Source organism: Gasterosteus aculeatus, chromosome 9, assembly GCF_964276395.1.
Source record: "Gasterosteus aculeatus chromosome 9, fGasAcu3.hap1.1, whole genome shotgun sequence".
Classification (NCBI taxonomy): Eukaryota; Metazoa; Chordata; class Actinopteri; order Perciformes; family Gasterosteidae; genus Gasterosteus; species Gasterosteus aculeatus.
The window spans coordinates 22656669-22675876 of record NC_135696.1 but is presented as its reverse complement, the minus strand read 5'-3'; the positions used below and the strand labels follow the sequence as shown (position 1 = coordinate 22675876).

The window sequence follows — 19208 nt, the reverse complement described above, 5'->3', positions numbered from 1 at the left end:
TCATCGTGCACTACGTATCCTTCGTCCTCCTCTCCGACCTCAAAGCCTTCCTCCTCGTTCCTCTGCTCTCCCTCTCCCTCCTCCATCTTCTCCTCCTCTACTGCCGTCATCGTCCTCTCTGCTGCTGCTTCATCATCGTCATCATCATCATCTCGGGCCGACACCTCTTCAACCAGCGGCTCCTCCGCCTGCTCGTCTGCTGCCTCACCGGTCAACTCCAGCTCAGACACGTCCATCACCATGGAGTCCTCTGCATCCTGGTCGTCATGGTTACCGGCGAACGGGTTCTCTCCCTGGAGGCAAAAGAATGATCAGTCGAGACGGGGACAGTGAACGCACCGCGGGGGCCTCTGGGGCACGGGCACCGTGAACGCACCTTGAGGTAGCTCTCCAGCTTCTTGCCGATGAGCTTGTGGTTGAGGATGCTGCGAGCCACGGACAGACTGGCTCTCTTCGACTGCTCCATCATCCCCTTCGACACGGAACATCAGTCGTTAACCTACAGCGCTTTAGGCTTTTTTCCCTTTGGTGTTTGAGGTTGTACATCACACGTCCTTTACCCACAGCGACTTACGATACGTGCATTTCAACCACGAGGAGACAGTATGTCTGAATTCATCATGTGACACAAAAGCAAACTGGTTTCACTTCTTTTTAAACAGCAGACCTTCAAGTTCTAGATTAAGACAGAAAGCTTCTTTGGGATTCAGAGGTCAAACTCGTAGCGGCACTCAAGAAGAATGTGTCGAACGTAACCGTGGCAACGGCTCCCGGTTACCTTCCGGTTGTAGTTGTGGTCCGGAGACTTGATGTGTTTCTGGATCAGGTGGGGCTGCATGGGGATGAAGAGGTCGCAGGCTGCGCAGTGGGCAGCCTCCACCTTCCTCATGAAGTGCTCCATGCCGAGCTCTGGGCGGAGGAGACGCACGCGTTAATACCTGTGCACGCACACACACACGCACGCACGCACACACACACACACACGCACAGACACGCACCTCTGGTGAGGTCCTGCTCCCTGTACACCTGGCAGATAGCAGCGCTGTGGTTCTCCAGCTGCCCGACTCTGTAGTCCGTCTTCTTGAACTTGTTCTGCAGATACTCCTGAAAGAACAAACACACTTTTATTCTCTCTCACGACTATTTCATCCCTCTTTCCTGGTTCTCTCCCATCTTCCCCCGTTTAGGTTTATGGGTTTTAATCCTTCGGCGGCCTTTAAACAAACCAACATTTTAATGCTTTTACAAACAAAGCTGAAAATAAACTGTTTCCCTGCTATTATGGGGGATGAAGCCCCGCCCCCTGAAAAAAGACCCAATGGTTATTTTTATTCTGGGCGCACAATGACACACGGTCCGTCCCAGGACGCCGTGGAGGCATTAAATGGGCCGGCGGGGGAGATGCTGGATGAAGCTCAGTCACCTGCAGGAAGTCCGTGGTGGGCTTGGACAGCTGGCCGCACAGGAACTTGAAGTGGTCCTTGTGGAAGCGACTGTCCAGGTGAGTCTCCATCTCCTCCTTGTAGAAGGAGCGGAACTTACAGACGGAGCAGGCGAACATCACCCTGAAAGACATTCAGACACATTAGAACTGTGACAGCACTGCATTGGTAGAGGTGTTAAACATTAATATTAGAACGAGGTCAAAGTTAACGCTTTAATCTAAGAGTATCGTGGATGGCAAAATATTTTACGGCAGCTTTGTTCCCTCCCGGTGTGCGTTGACCCCTGACCCCTGAAGCCCCGCCTGCTGCAGTCAGTCAGACGCAGAGAGCGAGACTGTAGCTGGAGAAGCTTTTTGCATTGGAAGTAAAGCAGAGGAATTCCTCCACGTGTCAGATAGACCGACGAGTGCAAACGGACCCCTTTAGGACTGCTATGCTAAGCTAGCTGCTAGGCTACTTCCATCTCAACATCTACCTGCAGAGGACCACCACTCTGTCCCTAAAAGACAGTCATGTGAAAACGTCCTGGCTAAATGTGGGGAGATTAATTAGTACATGTTTTTATCAATTGACAGCCCTACATATTATATAGTGTAACTATTTATAGAATTATATATAATCCATATATATTCATCCCGTATTATACTTTGGATTGGCACTGGGTATAACCTCTGTAAAAACGTCACCTCTCCAGGAAGCCCCGCCTCTTCCTCATCTTGGGGTGCTTGTCCTGTGTTTGGGGCAGAACACTCGTCTTCTGCTCCTGTTTGGGCGAGTCTGGGAGGAGAGAAGGAGAGCGGAGGTCACGAGCCGCAGGAGGACGAGAGCCGAGGTCACGAGCCGCAGGAGGAGAGGACGAGAGCGGAGGTCACGAGCCGCAGGAGGAGAGGACGAGAGCGGAGGTCACGAGCCGCAGGAGGACAGGACGAGAGCGGAGGTCACGAGCCGCAGGAGGACGAGAGCGGAGGTCACGAGCCGCAGGAGGACGAGAGCGGAGGTCACGAGCCGCAGGAGGACGAGAGCGGAGGTCACGAGCCGCAGGAGGACGAGAGCGGAGGTCACGAGCCGCAGGAGGACGAGAGCGGAGGTCACGAGCCGCAGGAGGACGAGAGCGGAGGTCACGAGCCGCAGGAGGACGAGAGCGGAGGTCACGAGCCGCAGGAGGACGAGAGCGGAGGTCACGAGCCGCAGGAGGACGAGAGCGGAGGTCACGAGCCGCAGGAGGACGAGAGCGGAGGTCACGAGCCGCAGGAGGACGAGAGCGGAGGTCACGAGCCGCAGGAGGACGAGAGCGGAGGTCACGAGCCGCAGGAGGACGAGAGCGGAGGTCACGAGCCGCAGGAGGAGAGAAGGAGCCACGAGGATCAGCTGATCTCACCTTTGTCTGCAGCAGGATCCGTCTCCTGAAACACAAGACGACACATTTCATTTCCCTTTACTGGAAACTACTTTATGTGGTTTATTATTATTATTATATATTAAGTTAATTACAGTGAAGAAATAAGGACTTTAACCGCAAAGAGAATAAAATAATAAATAGTCCCAAAATGTCATCACAACAGTTTTCCCTGCCACCAAATTAATCAACTTTTTGAAAAGAAAACGTTTTGTTTACAGCGGTTTATTTTTGAAAACGTAAAGTGTTTAAATACAAACAAAAATGAATAAAAATGTCAGATTTGACTCACTGTCTTTGGTTCACTGTCGTCCCCGTTGTCCTCTGCTGGCTCTATTGAACACAAAGCACATGGACATCAGGCGTAACACATACGTGTGTGTGTGGATATTAGAGCTGTCTATAGAATCAAAATATTAACCTAGTTTGTTTAAAGCACTGCTATGCTAAGCTAGCTGCCAGGCTACTTCCATCTCAACATCTAACGTTAGCGCGTGCAGAGGACAGCGTGTCCCTAAAGGGCCGAGGATAGAAGACGTCCTGCTAACTGGGGCAGACTGTTGCACGTTAAATGATGGAGAGTTGAGGGCAAAGTGCACGAGGACGACAGGAAGAGACGTGTCAACGTGTTCCTGCCGCCAACAAAAATAAACTACACACAAACGTGTGTAGTTTTGTGTTTAAAAAACAAAAACAGGGTGTAAAATACACGTTAAATACCCTGAGGAGCTTCGGCCTCGTCGGGTCGGTTCATCTTGGACTCCGGCTCGTCAGCCTCCGTGAGCGACTGCTTCCTCTTCTTCTGGACATCCTGCTGTGGCTTCACCTGCTACCGTCCACACAGTCAGTTCCTCCCCACAGGCAGAGCCCCCCCCCCCCCCCCCCCACACGCAGAGCCCGAACTACAGTCACGTAGCCAGCGGGACTAATGTGGTTCTAGTCAAAGCCCGTTATTCATGTACGATGCTCGTCCTGAGGACGGAAATCAATAAATCAAACACACAAGGGGACGTCATTGGACGCCTCTGGGCGGGGGGGTTGTCCCTTTTCTTACTGTACAAAGGGGAGTCTGGTGTGACTATTGGACTTTGGCAGAGGGTTCAGAGGGGGCTAAACATCTGCCCCCAGGCTGCTCGGGGCTGGAGGTACTTACTTTGTTGAGGGGTCTCTTGCGGCCCCGCTGGCGGCCGGCCCTCGGGCCCCCTCCAAAGTGCCTCCCGGGGAAGTCGTGGGGCCCTCGAGTGGAGCCCTGGTGGAAGCCCCCGCTCTCAGGGTACATGCGGTTGGACAGGAGGGATGGGAGCTTTCCTCTACCACCTCCGGGGGGGCGGCCGCGCTGCACGCCGCCCCCCTGCCCACCTCCGCCTAGAGGAGGGGGTTCGGACCTGCGGCTTCCAAACCCTCCACCACCAGCTCCTCGACCCACGGCACTCCCACCCCGTCGGGGCGACCGCCGGCCTGCGGCGGGCCATCCTCCACCTGCAGAGCCTCCACCCGGGCCACTGTTGAAGGACTCCCTCATATTCTGTCGCATCTTAGCGACTCCGTAGGAAGAGGAGGGGCTGTCGAAGCCTCCTCCTCCCCCCCCCCCGCCCAGCCCAATTCCCCCGCCGAAGCCAGAGCCTCCTCGCTGACCCAGCAGCATGTTGTCCTCGCGGCCATCACCGCCGTAACCATAGCTACCGCCGCCAGATCTGTAGAGATCTCGTGAGGAGGGGAGAGCGGAGGCCCGCGAGTCGAATGACTCGTAGTGGTCATACCTGCGGGGAGGGAGGGAGAGGGTTGATGGAGACGAGCAGAGAGCAAGGAGGGGGGAACTCGCCTCTCCGGGGTAAACTAAAGCCAGAGCAAAGGGTCGGGTCACATGGAGGATGAGCGAAACAAGAAGAGATGGACTGGCTTCACGTGCAACGATGTCATCGGTTACAAAACGTTACTGCACTTCATGCACCGTCACCGCCCGAGCTCCTCGAAGCAACGCGCCCACTGGAGGACTCAAGGCTTCTGCACGAGTCGCTCTCAAACAGGAAGTGGGCTTCTGTCACCAAAGTGTAGAATCTTAGAGACACTGGTCCCAACCAACCACAGGACGCACCGGGGTACTAGTTTAGGTTCTGACCGGTCGTTGACCGCATTAACCGGCAGGAGTCGTAGAAGAAAAGCTTCTCAAAACGCTTTTCATACCAGACAAAATGAAATGAGAAGAATTTGAAAGCTCAACGCGTTCGAGTCCTCGGTTCTCCTGGACGGGACCGTCGGCAGCCACCGCGCGAGCTTCATCGCCATGGATACGGCGAGCCTCCTCATTGAGCGGAGCGGTAATGGAACGTGCGAGACCAACATACTACGAACTAAATGGCGGCAAGCTCTCGCGGGTTAATACGCTGTGCTATCAAACATCGGGGAGAGCGTGTGCATGCGGGGGCGGATATTACCGGTCGCCCCGAGTCCCCTTCAGCCCGCCCTCCAGCTGAGTCAGCATGTCCAGCCGCTGGTTAATCTTGGCGATGACGGCATCTGCGTTTGTGCCGGTGGACGAGAGCAGCGACGCGCCGGAGAGACCCCTCTTCATGTGGCCTCCTCCTCCTCCCCCGTAGCCCCCGAGGCCGGACACGGAGTCTTTGTAGCCCCCCCCGTAGAGGTCGAAGCCGCCGGAACCTGACAGGGTTCAGATTTATTAATGAGACCGATGTGTTATGGGGATTAAAGGGGAGAGGTGGTTACAGAAGTTAGATAAGCAACAAGAGAAGGAACGGTTAAAGAAAAACATGTATACGTGTATCAGGAACATAACATTGTGTGGTTTAGCATATTCACTCGTTCCTCACTTCTGCTTCCTGAGCTGCCGCCTCCCCAGCTGGAGTAACCTGCAAGAAACACACACACCATCAAACCGCTTTAATGCATTTTATTTTATTTGATCTTTTAAAGCTTTACAGAACACATGAGACTTCCTCTGTGCTGATGATCAATATCCAGATCAGCAATGAGGCAGAGCTGTACACATTTAAGAGTTGTGTCCTGTTCAAAAAGGCAAAAACGTGTAAGAATAGTGTCCTTTTGATGACGGTTTTAAATGTACTTTATAGACGCATTTCCCGTGCAACTTATAGCTAAACAGTTATTCTTTATTTGCTTATTCGAAGCAATAAAATGTATTTTCCATGACTACCAATTTCCCCCCAAACACCTATTTTGGGTTCTGTTTCCAACCTCTGGAGCAATCGGCGGAATATCGCGGTTTAAGCAGCTCGTTGTGGCTCAATAGAAGCGGTCATTCCGCTATGGAGCCTCCCGTTTGTTACCTGTCATTAAATGAAGGATTTAACGCACTCACAAGCCACATTTAACAGAATTAGCCAGCTCACATCAGCATCGCCGTAAACACGCCACAACAATGGGCCGCACCTCCACCCTACACGTTAGCGAACAAGCGGCTAGCTAGTGGCTAGCACGGCTACATTGCGTTAATGTTAGCTAACCGGTCGGATACGACGTTCGATCAGAAAATAATATAATATATAACGTTAGTTAATGAATCAACAGCTGCATATGTGTTGATATATAAACGTTAGCTAACGCGTCTTTGTCCCACGCTAAGCTAACGGTCACATCCAGCAGGAGTTGGCTGCTGCCATTAGCGAGCTAGCGGTGCGGTTTCACGGTAACAAAGCGCGCGGCTAACAAGAGAGCTAATCCACAAAGGTGTCCGCGGTGACGGCACACGGCCACCGGCTAAGGTGCTCAGTTACCTGAACCGTAGCTCCTGCCGTCCATGGTGCTTCACTGACGGTCAGCCGTTAACGTTGCGCCTCCGGGTCGAGGGTCGCTCTGCGAAACACGCGAGGGTCCGATGCGCGAGAAGGAAACAAATAAAAGAGATATCACGTGACCCCCAGTGGCTCCTTACGCCACGCGCATTCAACTCGTTTAACCCAGTGAGCACATGACGTCATTCAACGTTGGAATTGGGTCTGAACGGCAAAGACCTCATTCCAACCGGCTAAAAAGTGGAACTTTCCACTGATTGCGTTCATTTAGGTTCCACTTCAAAGGCAGATTTTAGGGCAGCTTCTCGATTGCACATTTTATTTACAAGAGAAAACCATTGCAAAACATTCAATTCTTGTTTGAAGGACGCGTATCCTCAGTTAAGAGGACTCAGGCAAAGCGCTCAGGAAGCTGCAGAGATGGAACCTGCTTTACAGATGTTGGCGTGCTGCTGCACAGATGTTCCCAATAACTTGCCACAATTGTGTTGCCTGATTGCTGTTGCAAGAAGACATCGTCCGCTCTTCTTATGTGGATCTCTTTCATCTAGAGTCTGAAGAGGTGTGTCTTTAGTCTGAAGATGTGAAGGCTCTCTGTGGTCCTGATGTCTTCAGAGACCTCCTTCCACCATTTAGGAGCAGGACAGCAAAGAGTGGAGATCTAGTCGAGTGTTTTGCTCTCAGTGAGGAGGAACAAGCAGTTTATCACATGCAGAGCGGAGAGGTCAGAGGTCGGGATGTCGGGTTGGACTCGTGAAAAGTTAAAAGCTCTGAATTATATTTATGTACATGAACATTTAGTAAAACTTGTATTTGCAAACATCGGTTGTGTTGGAGCACTAAGTTTCCCCTGCGAACCACCCACCTGTGCACCTGGCCGGACTGCGAGGGCGGAGCTAGCGCGTCTCGGCCGGCGGGTGGGCGGGGCTTCGGGCGTGAACAGACCCACCTGTCCACCGTCAGCAGGACGCCGCGGCGGCACTTCGTGTTGGAGCGCGGACGGCAGGTACGTACACGTACGATGGGAACTTTGTGGTGAGGGTCTCAGGAGGGACGTTGCCGCGCTGCGTGGCCGCTTCCGCGTTTGCGTCCCGGAGGAGCCGGACGGGAGCCGGACGGGGCGCATTAGGGAGTAAGGGGAGAAAACACCATTAAACGTGTCCCGTGTCTTTAGCGTCGAACCGTCTGAGAATATGGCGTGTTCCTACGGCAGCCCAGAGAGGACAAACCGAGGTCCAGGGAGGAGGAAGTAGAGCAGGTGCTCCTAACCCGAACCGCAAGGTTGGCCCCGCCCACAAGTCCCGCGTCAAAGGGTCCCCGAGCAAGACACCTGACACCTCGAGACGCCTCATTTAAGCCACAACGTGCGTCCTCTCCGCTAGATGGCGCCAAACCCAGCAGATGCACCAGGTGTGTCGTCACCAGCGCGGCGAGTTACTGAAAATGAGGGTTTAGTTAGTTACTAGTTACTTCTTTTAAAGGTAATTGAATTACTCGCCAGTTACTGTGTATCAAAAGTAATTAGTTACTCTGGAAAGTAAATTACTTTAATGTCTGCTTTTTAAATGTAATGAATATAAATAGTAGTGAACAGTCAAACACAATAAACATGTTTTTTAGACCTATTTATTGTAATCAACAGGCCTTCAAATCAAGCAATAGTACAAAAGCCCTTTTTAATACTTCACTTAATACAGAATAACAGTTTGAGGCAACTGACTGGATGACAGGATGCATCTCATCTCCAACACAGCGAGCGATCCGCTCTGCCGGCCCATCGGCTGCTCTGCAGTCCGTGTGAAGAGGAGCGCTGGTTGTTGGCGTGGCGCCGCCTGCAGCATCCTGCGCTCTGTCCTCATGAGCGACGCGACGCTGTTTACGTGCACGTACGCGACTATTCTGTGAAATACTTTGTTACATGCTCGTTACCGCTAAAAGTAGTGGAATTACAGTAATGTGTTACTTTGTAACGCGTTACACTGGTTGTCATCATAGACGTACATACATAAAGGCCTGTATGTACGTCTACGGTTGTCATCTGCTGCGTGTCCCCGTATGGACATTAGCTCCAGGGACCCAAACTGTCCTCTGGAGCTCATTCTAACCCGGCTTTGTTTTCTCAGCACCGATTGGCTCCGGCGCTCGATCAGAACTTTTCAGACGTGACCAATATTGACTCTTGACATTGTTTATGTGCCCGAGGATTTATAAAAGAAGCTTGATTCATTTGTAGACGCTTGACAGACAGGTCTTAGTTTCCATTCAAATCAAATAGTTTACAGGACAATCACAGTACTTTTAATACTTGGCTTCTTTCTTACGGGACTCGTATGAAGGAAATAATCGAATTAACATTTTTGTTTTATCAGATTTATCTTTAAACGTGGTGCTTTCATGTCATAATGTGAGTCTCTTCTGTCTAGTTTCCATGGATACCAGGACGAAATACATTTGTACCTGCGCCCTAGGAGCGGTGACACTCATCTTCTATCTCTGCTTTGGGTGGAACCCCAGGAGCAGCCCAACCGAAGCCCCAGATCCTGGACCATATCATGTGGCCTACCCACGGAACTACAGGTTCATCATGGACGACACGGCCACGTGTCGCACCAGGACCCCGTTCCTGCTCCTCATGGTTCAAGTTGCAACGGCTGACGTCGCGGCTCGGGACTCCATCCGCAGGACGTGGGGAAGCGAGAAACAGGTTCTGGGTCAGCTGGTGGAGACTCTCTTCGTACTGGGCCTACCCGGGGGAGCTGACGCCGAGCAGCAGCAGGAGAAGCTCCGACAGGAGAACCTGCAGCACCGCGACCTGATCCAGAGTAACTTCCAGGACACCTACCGCAACCTGACCATCAAGACCATGACGATGCTGGAGTGGCTGGCTGCGCACTGCGCCGAGGCTTCCTACGTGGTGAAGATCGACGCCGATATGTTGCTGCACGTCCCCAACGCGTTGAAACTGCTGCTGAATCCCGGCACGGCCAAACAGAACTACATGACTGGTTTGGTGTGGTGGCACAGCCCGGTTTTAAGAAACCCATTCAACAAGTTCTACATACCGGAGAAGGTGATGGCCGAGCCCGAGTACCCGCCGTATCCCCTGGGCATGGCCTATGTCATGTCCCTGGACCTGCCCGCCAAGATCCTGGCCGTCGCTCCTCACATCAAACCCATCTTCATCGAGGACGCCTACCTGGGGATGTGCCTGAAGCGCCTGGGCATCTCCCCCACCGACCCTCCGGAGGACACCATGTTTATCGTGGACCCCAAGCATCCTCTGAGCAGCTGCAGCCTTTCTAAGGTCATCGCCGTGACAACGACAAGCGTCCCACAGATGGTGAGCTACTGGGAGAGGAGCAGACAGCCAGACGCTCAATGCTGAGCCTTTCTGGTGGGTTACCAGGACAACTTTATCTGGAAGAGCAGGATTTGTCGGCTGTCACGGAGTCACAATCCGCTCATCTTCTTCCTCTTTGGTTTTTATTTGCGGGATTACTGCGTCATTCGTTGTTAATATGCACGTGTTAGCGGCTCGTCTTCCTCTCCTCGTCTTTGATAAAAGGCTTTCCTCCTCATTTAGTAAGAGAAGCCTGAAGGCAAGAAACGGTGCCGTGAAACCAATGAGGTGTTTTCTTCCCGTTTCCACATGCTGCACTTCAGCAGCAGGAGATCCATCACATGTAGTTCAGATTTGTTGTGTAGAATCTAAAGATCTTTGTGAGCTTTTGTTAAAACGCGTTAAACGTTTTACGTTTGAATGGATTCGTGCAGCCGCGGGCGATTTATGCGACTCCGTTAGAAGTGACTTTTCCGTCCCACGGCGCCGACCTTCCCTCCCAGTGTCGGTGGACGACGCCGTCCTTTGCCAGTGCTTTGATTTAGGGAATGCTGGCGATAACTGGTGACCCTGAATGCCTCCTGTTGCTGTTGATGGAAGCTTTCAGTCGCTTTGAGATGGCTGGACTAATTATCTGACTCAGTCGCCTGGATCTGAAGCAACATTAATGGAGGATGACGTCGGCTGGACGAGGTTCAGATGGGAAAGGGTTGATTGATTTGTTGGAAGGTTCTTCTGCTCATTCCATCTTTAAATGTCTGCCATGTTCTTTCCCTCAGTGATCTCAATAAAGCACCAAAACTCTCCTATGAAACTCTTTACCACCGTGTCCCGTCAATAATATACATTTGATGCCGATCAAACATGTCCACACAGCTGGTGTCCTTCACACATCAACGTGATAAAAAGCTGCAGCTTCAGCGGCTCCATGGAAGCCCCCGCAGGGGAACCGGTCCGTCCTCGAGCCCAGTCAGAGGAAATGTTTGAAAATGATCCATCTTACTTTGCTGTTGACAAGCCTGCAAATCAGGTTTCCTCAAACCTTTTCAGAGATCCCACCCGAGACACCGGCCGAGGAACGTTCTCACGGCTTCTTCCTCCTGGTGAAACTGCCCACGTCACAGTCAGCGGGGCTCAGAGCTCTCGGGCTTTTATTTGGAAAGCAGTTTGTCTTCCGGTTTCAGTCCGGCCTTTATGTATAAAAGTATAAACCAATTTTCAAAAGTATTACGACAAACAACAGTTCAACAAAGTTCCTCTTAAAAGGTCACGAAACCACCAGGATTCATCCTCTGGGGAGCCAGTGACTGCTATGATAATGTACCACTCATTCATCAGCTTGCTGGTCTTGAACGTTGAATAATTCATAATAAGTGGACAAAAAGTGCTTCGGGTTGAATGTAGTTTTGACTCGGTTCGTAGGGGGGCGGGGCATCAACGTAATCATGAGTGACAGCTTATCAAATAAGGCTGAGGGCAGATTCAACCACGATTAACCGACCGGTGGGACGAGGACGCGGGGACACGGTCACCATGGTTACAGAGGGGCGGCGCCTGTGTTCCAGTTCGTGTCTGTGAATCTCCTTCAATCTCTGCCGAACTCCATCGCGCGGATGCTGCGTTTGCGGAAGTGGGAAACTTCAGTGTTCTCGCTAAACAGAACGTTGCCTCCGGTGCAATGGTTTTACATGTAGTGTATAGAAAGGCTTGATTCTTAAGTCTCCTGAAGGTTCACAGGGAGTATCTAAAAATATAGAAGTGAAGAATGAAAAAAGTGATAGAAGTGAGTAAAAACTTTATTCAACCCGAAAATACTCATTTTTCAATGCTCAAGACCAAATCTTAATCGTTAAGGGTTCTTTTTGTTTGTCAAATGATCAAAACCTTTGACCTGGAATTGACTCCGTACAGGTCTGATTTATCTCAGCAGCATATCCCAGCATGCAGTGCGGACCGATGAGGATTTCATCCATCCAGGATGGAGGCAGGTGAGCCGACAGCGGTGGAAGCAGGAGTTCACTTTATACCCTTGAATATAAATTTTATATTTGATATAACATCACATCTTAGTTTAGAAGCTTCTTTTCTCCAGGTGATTAAACTTAATACACACGCTCCTGAATGCTCCACATTCCTACTCCTCAGATGTCCCTGAACTTCACTCAAACCGAAGCAAGCTTTGGACATTTTAATAATCAAACCCAGACGGACGCAGTGAGATTACTTTACTTTCAAATCAGAAGGAAACTGCTATCTCCAAGCTTTTCACAATAAAACGTCTTTTTTTGATTAAATGTGGTTCACAGGTGCAGCCCCCCTCGGGGGCGCGCTTCGCACGGCCCCGCCCACCTCCCTCAGCCCGGGTTGGAGCGCGCGCCTCCCGCAGTGAGTGAGAGTCGGGCGGGACGGACGCGTTGCACAGACATGAAGAGGACGTGCACGGATTGAGGCCCCTGCACGCGCACGCCGGGGATTCAACGCGGGTTCTGGTGGGGACGAGCCGCTTGAGCGCACTCCCGCGGACTTTAGGATAACTTTCACCAAGGTGAGCTCCTCTCGTGCGCCTTCTTACCTGTGCACAAACGGTACGTTCGTGTTCTCACCGGCGTGTCCCGTGTTTACGTCATAGCTGCTATCTCTCTATCTATCATTAATCGGTTAATCGGGTCGTAATCGATCCCTTCTCCGGCGCGTCCACTGTTCCACCGGGTCGGGATGGGAAGCGCTTCCATTGGGGGGGAGGCGGGGGGGGCTTTGCTCTTCGCATCTGCAGACAGATGTTCTCTGTCGTTCTTCGACCTACTGTCTTTTTTTGATGAATCTCTTTTTCTACCTGCCTTCTGACATTTGATTTGAAGCGATTGATGACGTCACAGTATATTTATCCGTCACGTGATGAAAGGGTTAAATTAGACATGATGTCTTCACTGAAACTATGTATGTAACAATAGACACATGTTGACAATGGAGACACGGGCCGTGCACGTTGGGTCGATATCTCCCAGAAGGCTTCAATCAATGTTAATTGTTATTGAGCGTTTGGGGGAAGTTAGGGGAGGGAGGGGGCGGGGCCAACATTCCTGACCCGCTGCCTCAGATTTAATGAAGAGTTCTGAGATGCTGCAGAGGAGCTTCAGGGCTGTTTGTAGCTCGGACTAATCCCAGGGGTCAACCAATAAGTGTTGGGGTCAAACCACCATGGCAACTACACAGGAACAAAGAATGAGGCGCTGCTCACTCAGTGAGGAGGGACAAGAGATAAGAATGCATAGATAGGCCTCACAGACATGAAGGTTGGGGGGGCAAAAGAAAGACCTCTAAAGACCTCATACAGACTGCAGCATTTATATGTTCATTAATAGCATTAGCATAGCATTATATTTTATTTTATTCCTCGTGCACTGTTGTCATTGTCGTCCATAAGTAAATAAGGGGGGGGGGGGGGGTACACGGCTCGGTGACCGGAGTCCGATTCCTTGGCGTGAGGAGTTGGATGTGTGGCGGGAGTGCGTGACGCTTGAGAGCCCGGGATCATATCCTGTTAAAAGAGTCCTTCTGTCCAATCAGAAGGCTCCGTCCTCTGCTATAAGCCACCGTAGTAAAGGTTCTAATTAGTAGAAAACAACGAAACAAAGACACAAGACCTCCAACGTGACAAAACGTAACCTTGATGAATATTTGACTGAACCATCTCCACTTTATTATGAAACACGTCCACATTGTGAATGTTACAAACTAAATGCAAGTAAGCAACAGCATCAGTTCAGCTACATGAACATGAGCTGCACTACATGAAGCGACATAGAGCTACATGAAGCTACATAGAGCTACATGAAGCTACATAGAGCTACATGAAGCTACATAGAGCTACGAAGCACTACATGAAGCTACGTAGAGCTACGAAGCACTACATGAAGCTTCAAAGCGCTACATAGAGCTACATAGCGCTAGGAGGGCAGTTGTCGGTGGTCTTTACTGTCCCTGGGAGCCGGCTGAGGCTCCGGATACGTCGCGGCTCGCTTTAGGTCACAGCGTCAAACCGCCGAGCTGCTTCACTACGTCGCTCCTTGATCCAGACGTGGAGGAAACGAGGGACACCAACGTCATTTTCCTCCGTTTGCTCAATTCTCCATGACGCGACCATATACGCTCTTCTATATATGTAAATATATAAATATATTATACATACATACGCACATTAGACTTTTGCGGGCTCAGAGGTTTATAAAGCTGTTTAACAGATGCAGGAAACGTCGTGCTACTAACTCCAGCGCTCCAGTGGAATGAAGTAATGTCCCCGTAGACCAGGTACACAGGTCATAGTATGTTTCGAGCGTCTTCCAGGCCGTCTTTGTAGCTCTCAGTCTAATATCAGAGGTTTGATCCACAGAACCTCTGGTTTACTGTTAAAGTCCCAAATGTGGCTCTTAAATCATTTCCATGAAGATATCAATGTTCTATCTACAGCCACTTTTCTCTTCCCTCCACCTTCTTCTTCTCCTTCCCTCTGTGTTTATAAAGACAGATTTCCAGAGAATATTGCAAATTCCTGCAAAGTCTGACTGGGTGTGTTCTGAGGAGAGGGGAAGGAATGGGGGGAGAAAGGGGGAGCCTTTAATAAAACGTCTTTGTTCAGGAATGATTTCCCTCACACAGCCAGACGGGTGGTAAAGACATATGTACTACATCTCATGACCCTTCTCCTGAACCGATGCATCATTCCGTCCTTCATGGAAGAGATGCAGCCGATTAATGTCTCTGTATTTATGTTCTTTTCAAATCAAATCAAGTGTAATCATTAAAAAACAAAAACCATCAACTAACCAACTTTAACTCCCGTTGACGTGGATGGATTTGTGAGCACGCCTGCAGGGCACAGACCCTACAAAGAGTCAACAAACAGCCACAAAGAGTCAACAAACAACCACAAAGAGTCAACAAACAACCACACAGGACACAACTACAAAAAAGGCTGAGCAACTATTTTGCACAAGACGCAGATTTGAAAGCTGTATTTCCCTGACAGGATTAATAAGCTGACACATTCGTTGTGTGGCTCATGCTGCCCATGTTGTTGGTAAGGTGTGTGTGTGTGTGTGTGTGTGTGTGTGTGTTAACGCGCAGCTGCATCACTTTGTTTCGCAGGCGGAGGCCGTGTCGTAAACACGCGCAGGAGGCTGCCGGCCCTCCTCGCGGCCTCCTCGCGGCCTCCTCGCGGTCCCAGGAGGGGTCACCCTGGGTGGGCTGTGTCGGCCCGGGGCCACGGCCTCTGGGTCGTGATCCTCGTGGACGGGATAAAGATAAAATCCTCCGGCATTTCTTACGGACAAATAGAATCAAGGGGTTAAGAGTTTGATTTTGAAAACGTTTATTTCTTCCTCGATGAGGACAATTTCTAACTATTTACAGCCTGTTGTCTGCGTCACTTTGTAAAGCGAGACCGAGAGCGAAATTAGCTAATTTAACACCAACCATCTTCTGTCTCTAATACCTTTCAGAGATTGAGGCCTGGCGCCATGCGGCCTCACTTCCTGCTCCTCTTCCTCTCATCTGGCCTGGTGTTGTCCTCTGAATGCCCGGCCGACTGCGCCTGCCGGGACCAGGACTCCGTCTTCTGCTTCCATCGGCGCTCCAGCACCGTGCCCCGTGTCCCCGCCACCACCCGAGAACTCTTCATCTTCCAGAGCAGCATCAATACGTTGACCCAAGATGACTTCAAAGACCTGGTGGAATTGGAGTTGCTGGATCTGAGCCAGAATGAGCTGGCAGAGATTCCAGGCGGTGCGTTTGAGATGCTGTCAAAGCTCAGGAACTTAGACCTGTCCTTCAACCGCATTACGCACATCTCCAAAGACAGTTTTTCCGGGTTGGTCCAGCTGGAGAGGCTGTATCTCCATGCCAACCTCATTCAAAGCATCCACTCAGAAGCTTTTGAAGGTTTTGAGAGGCTACTGGAACTTAAACTGCAAGGAAACCAGCTCACCTCTCTGCCATCCCTTCGTCTCCCAAGACTTCTTCTTCTGGACCTCAGCTACAACAACATCCCAACTCTGGGGCCCTCAGACCTTCAGACTCCCCACCTGGAGGCCCTTAAGGTGGCCTCACTGGGCCTCACTACTGTGAATGAAGATCTCATAGCTTCTCTAGGGAACCTCCATGAGCTCGACATCTCCAATAACCAGTTAAGTGAGCTGCCCCAGGCCCTGAAGCATGACTCCCTCAAGGGGCTGACCAAGCTCAGCCTGGCTACCAACCCATTGAGCGAGCTCCGTGTGGAGGACTTCCAAAGCCTGAGTGGGCTTCAAGAACTGGATCTCAGTGGACTTAATCTCCAGGGATTTTCCCAAAGTTTCTTCCAGACCTTCCCGAGGTTGATGCACCTGACTGCAGCTGAGAACCCATTTAACTGCCTGTGTCCATTAGCCTGGTTCCCTGTTTGGCTAAAGGATAAGAACGTGGATCTCGGGAGGCCTGAGGAAACCAGATGTCACTTCCCCCTGGTCAATGCCGGGAAAATGCTTTCAGCACTTGAGCACAAAGACTTTGGGTGTCCGTCTATCAGGACGGTGCTGACTGGCGTCCCCATTGGCAGTACTATAGCTCCACGGATTCCAGCCACATCTCCCGGGACCATCCACACCAACGCTATTCTTCCTCCTCCACCCAGTGAGGCCACAGCCTCCTCAAACACCCACGGCACCCTTTCACCAGAACCTCCAGTCTCCCAGAGCTCCACCAGCGGTGAGGACATCTGCCCACTGAACATCTGCCTCAATGGGGGAACTTGTCATTTTGATCCGTCTGGTCAGCTTGGTTGCCTTTGTCCGTCGGGAACCTCTGGCCTCTACTGTGAAAATGTGGACCAGGCTTCTGAGACCCCGAAGCCTTCAGCAGCAAAAGTTTTGCAGGCCGCCGCAATGCCGGCTGAGCTCGATGCCATCAGTTCACGCCAGGTCACCTCCACTTCCATCCTCCTCGATCTGCACCGCTTCATTGAGACGCGGCCGCACATCCGCGGCATCCGGTTGACTTACCGCAACCTCTCTGGGCCGGACCGCCGCCCCATAATCCTGAGTGTACCAGCGTCCTACCCAGAGTACACTTTGCGTGGGCTGAGACCCAACTGCACCTACTCGGTCTGCGCCAGCCCCCTGAGAGAGCGGGTCGCCCCGAGGGCCAACAGGTCTGCAGAGACGGGGTCGTGCACAGAGGCTCGCACCGAAGGGCCGCCGCTCTCGTCCTCGCAGCCCCGGGTGGAGACGCAGAGCCCGCTGACCTACACCCTCGTCCTGGCCGTGGCTGCGCTGGCGCTGGTGACGGGGTTGGCCGTGGTTGCCGGGGCGATCGTCTGCGTTCGAAAGAGGAGGCAGTCCCGGGCGGAGCTGGAGCTGGAGCTGGACCCGGCGGGTCCCGACCCCGTGGGGCAGGAGGGGGTGAAGGCCTGTCTGGAGAACGGGGCGAATGGGACGCTCTCCCACAAACAGCCGGAGATCGACCACGGTCACAATCCTCAGCCGCCCCAACGGAACGGGGGTTTGGACTATGAACTACCCTTGATGCAAAGACACTGCTCATCAAATAACAATCTAGCGTCCTCAAAGCCATCTTGTTTTTAAGATGAATATAAATAAACTGCAAAACCATTTTAAAGTCGTTGAAGGCAGATGGCCCTTCAGGAAATTGTTCATTGTTCATTCTAATATCAGATATCCACAATTGGAAAGGTGTCATTTACGGTCCCTTTGGTTGAAAAAGATACTTCAGACTGGATCTTAATGGGGATTAATCAGGAAGAAGTCCTCCAGCGACGTTGGTTGGGTGTGAAAACTAAACAAGTTATTAAACTAAGTGCAGACGAGTGGGAGGGTCCACGGTCGTGGTCGTTGTGTTTGTGTAACAGGAACTTTGGGAATACGGTGAAATCGTTTTTGCTGGATTAGGGAGGGACTGTCTGGAGTGAAAGGGCCCATCGGTGTTTGGGCTACTGAAGAAGTGGGGATCATGAAGAGAACTCGCACCGACCCTCTTCCTGGGTCCCACGCTGACGAAGTTTGCATGAAGAAATGTCAGAACTCAAACGGTTTACTTTTCTGATATTATCTAATCTGGAATAATTCTTCTCTCATCACACGGATGGACTGATTTACGTTTCTTCGCCTTGTTGAAGGGTTGATGTCGGGGGACCATCGAGTGTCAGGCGGATTGTTTTCTCCACCAGGAGGAACCACAGATTCTTCACTCGAAGCCAAACCCCAAACTGTGTTCAAAGGACCTTTTCCTTTGGCTTTAGGCCGAGTGGTGATCGGCTCCTCGGCCTCGGATCACTGATGTGCGTTTGGCTTGTTTACAGCGAGCCGGGCTGCGAAATGCTCGCTGCACCATTTGGATTCATTTGTTGTTGCCTCGTTTTTCACTTTTACTTCTTATGTCTAGGAAAGAATCTCAGCCATGTGCCGTAGCAGCTGAGCGGAACCTTTATAACATCGTGTTGTGGGACATTACGCACTGAAGTGTCCTTCCAGAAAGCGACGTGCGTCCACTCAGCAGTCGGAGGACGCGTTCCATCTGTTGGTTCAGGTGTCCGTCTGCACTAGAACTCTACTGGCTTCATTCTGTCAGTTCCACTACAAACATGAGCGCTCGACGCTGGAGGCCGGAGATGTTGAGATATCCGCACAGAGCGTCTCAACCTTCCCGGATTATTTAGGGGAGGCTTTGGGTTTTTAATCTTAATCTGTTGTTTTGTGTTTCTGTGTTCATCAATTACAGCTTTGTGTGTGTTTGTCAATGAGCTGAGAAAAGACCAGTATTAAAAAGACAAACCTGCTTTGGATCTCTGCTCTTTTGTGCTGTAAGGGACACAAATAACTTCATCATTAAGGGTGAAAGAGGCTGACGCACCTGAGCGCAGGACGTTCTGGTTAGTAGCACTGCTAGGCTAACGTTAGCTTGTTGCCTGATGACAATCAGAGGCCAGCGTGGGCGGAACTTCCTGCAAGGTACGCTGGGTAATCCCCCAGATAACAATCAAACGTTTGTGTTTTGGTTCTTTGCGCTGAAACAAGAAGGTGACAAAGGGGGAGTTTTATTTTGCCGGTTAGATTCGTAAAAACTGGTCGACCGCTTCAAAATCCAAGAAGACCAGAGAGGCCGGAGGTCGCGTTTGCTCCTCAGTCTGGATCCAATCAGGAGACGACCTCCCGCTCTTTGAACTCTGGTCAAAGCTTCATGTGTTGTTGCTGTATTCTCTTTAGGGC

The 19208-nt window shown here is 51.2% G+C and overlaps 2 protein-coding genes and 1 pseudogene across 4 annotated transcripts in view; 2 read left to right on the top strand and 1 right to left on the bottom strand.

The window, feature by feature from the left end:
* LOC120824597 (uncharacterized) overlaps window positions 1-6844 on the bottom strand; it is a 7662-nt pseudogene extending 818 nt beyond the window's left edge. Inside the window, exons 1-13 of the transcript XR_013450567.1 lie at window positions 6594-6844; window positions 5670-5708; window positions 5277-5499; window positions 3995-4601; window positions 3562-3670; window positions 3134-3174; window positions 2824-2848; window positions 2132-2222; window positions 1424-1565; window positions 999-1104; window positions 779-909; window positions 377-472; window positions 3-293 (exon numbers count right to left, since the gene is read on the bottom strand). The product of XR_013450567.1 is annotated as an uncharacterized LOC120824597 (transcript). The remainder of the gene's footprint in view (window positions 1-2; window positions 294-376; window positions 473-778; window positions 910-998; window positions 1105-1423; window positions 1566-2131; window positions 2223-2823; window positions 2849-3133; window positions 3175-3561; window positions 3671-3994; window positions 4602-5276; window positions 5500-5669; window positions 5709-6593) is intronic.
* Window positions 6845-7519: 675 nt separating this feature from the next.
* Window positions 7520-10765, top strand: LOC120824631 (beta-1,3-galactosyltransferase 5). 2 transcript variants are annotated; one of them, XM_040185558.2, is made up of 2 exons: window positions 7520-7617; window positions 9035-10765. In XM_040185558.2, the coding sequence occupies exon 2, from the start codon at window positions 9040-9042 to the stop codon at window positions 9994-9996; it is 957 nt and encodes a 318-aa protein (XP_040041492.2). In that variant the 5' UTR covers window positions 7520-7617; window positions 9035-9039; the 3' UTR covers window positions 9997-10765. The 2 variants fall into 2 exon arrangements, with proteins under 2 accessions (XP_040041492.2, XP_077936083.1); XM_078079957.1 differs by lacking the exon at window positions 7520-7617 and adding an exon at window positions 8068-8092.
* A 1542-nt stretch (window positions 10766-12307) lies between these two features.
* LOC120824595 (vasorin) lies at window positions 12308-18777 on the top strand. The gene is made up of 2 exons (XM_040185495.2): window positions 12308-12496; window positions 15450-18777. The coding sequence occupies exon 2, from the start codon at window positions 15468-15470 to the stop codon at window positions 17565-17567; it is 2100 nt and encodes a 699-aa protein (XP_040041429.2). The 5' UTR covers window positions 12308-12496; window positions 15450-15467; the 3' UTR covers window positions 17568-18777.
* The last annotated feature ends 431 nt before the right edge of the window (window positions 18778-19208 follow it).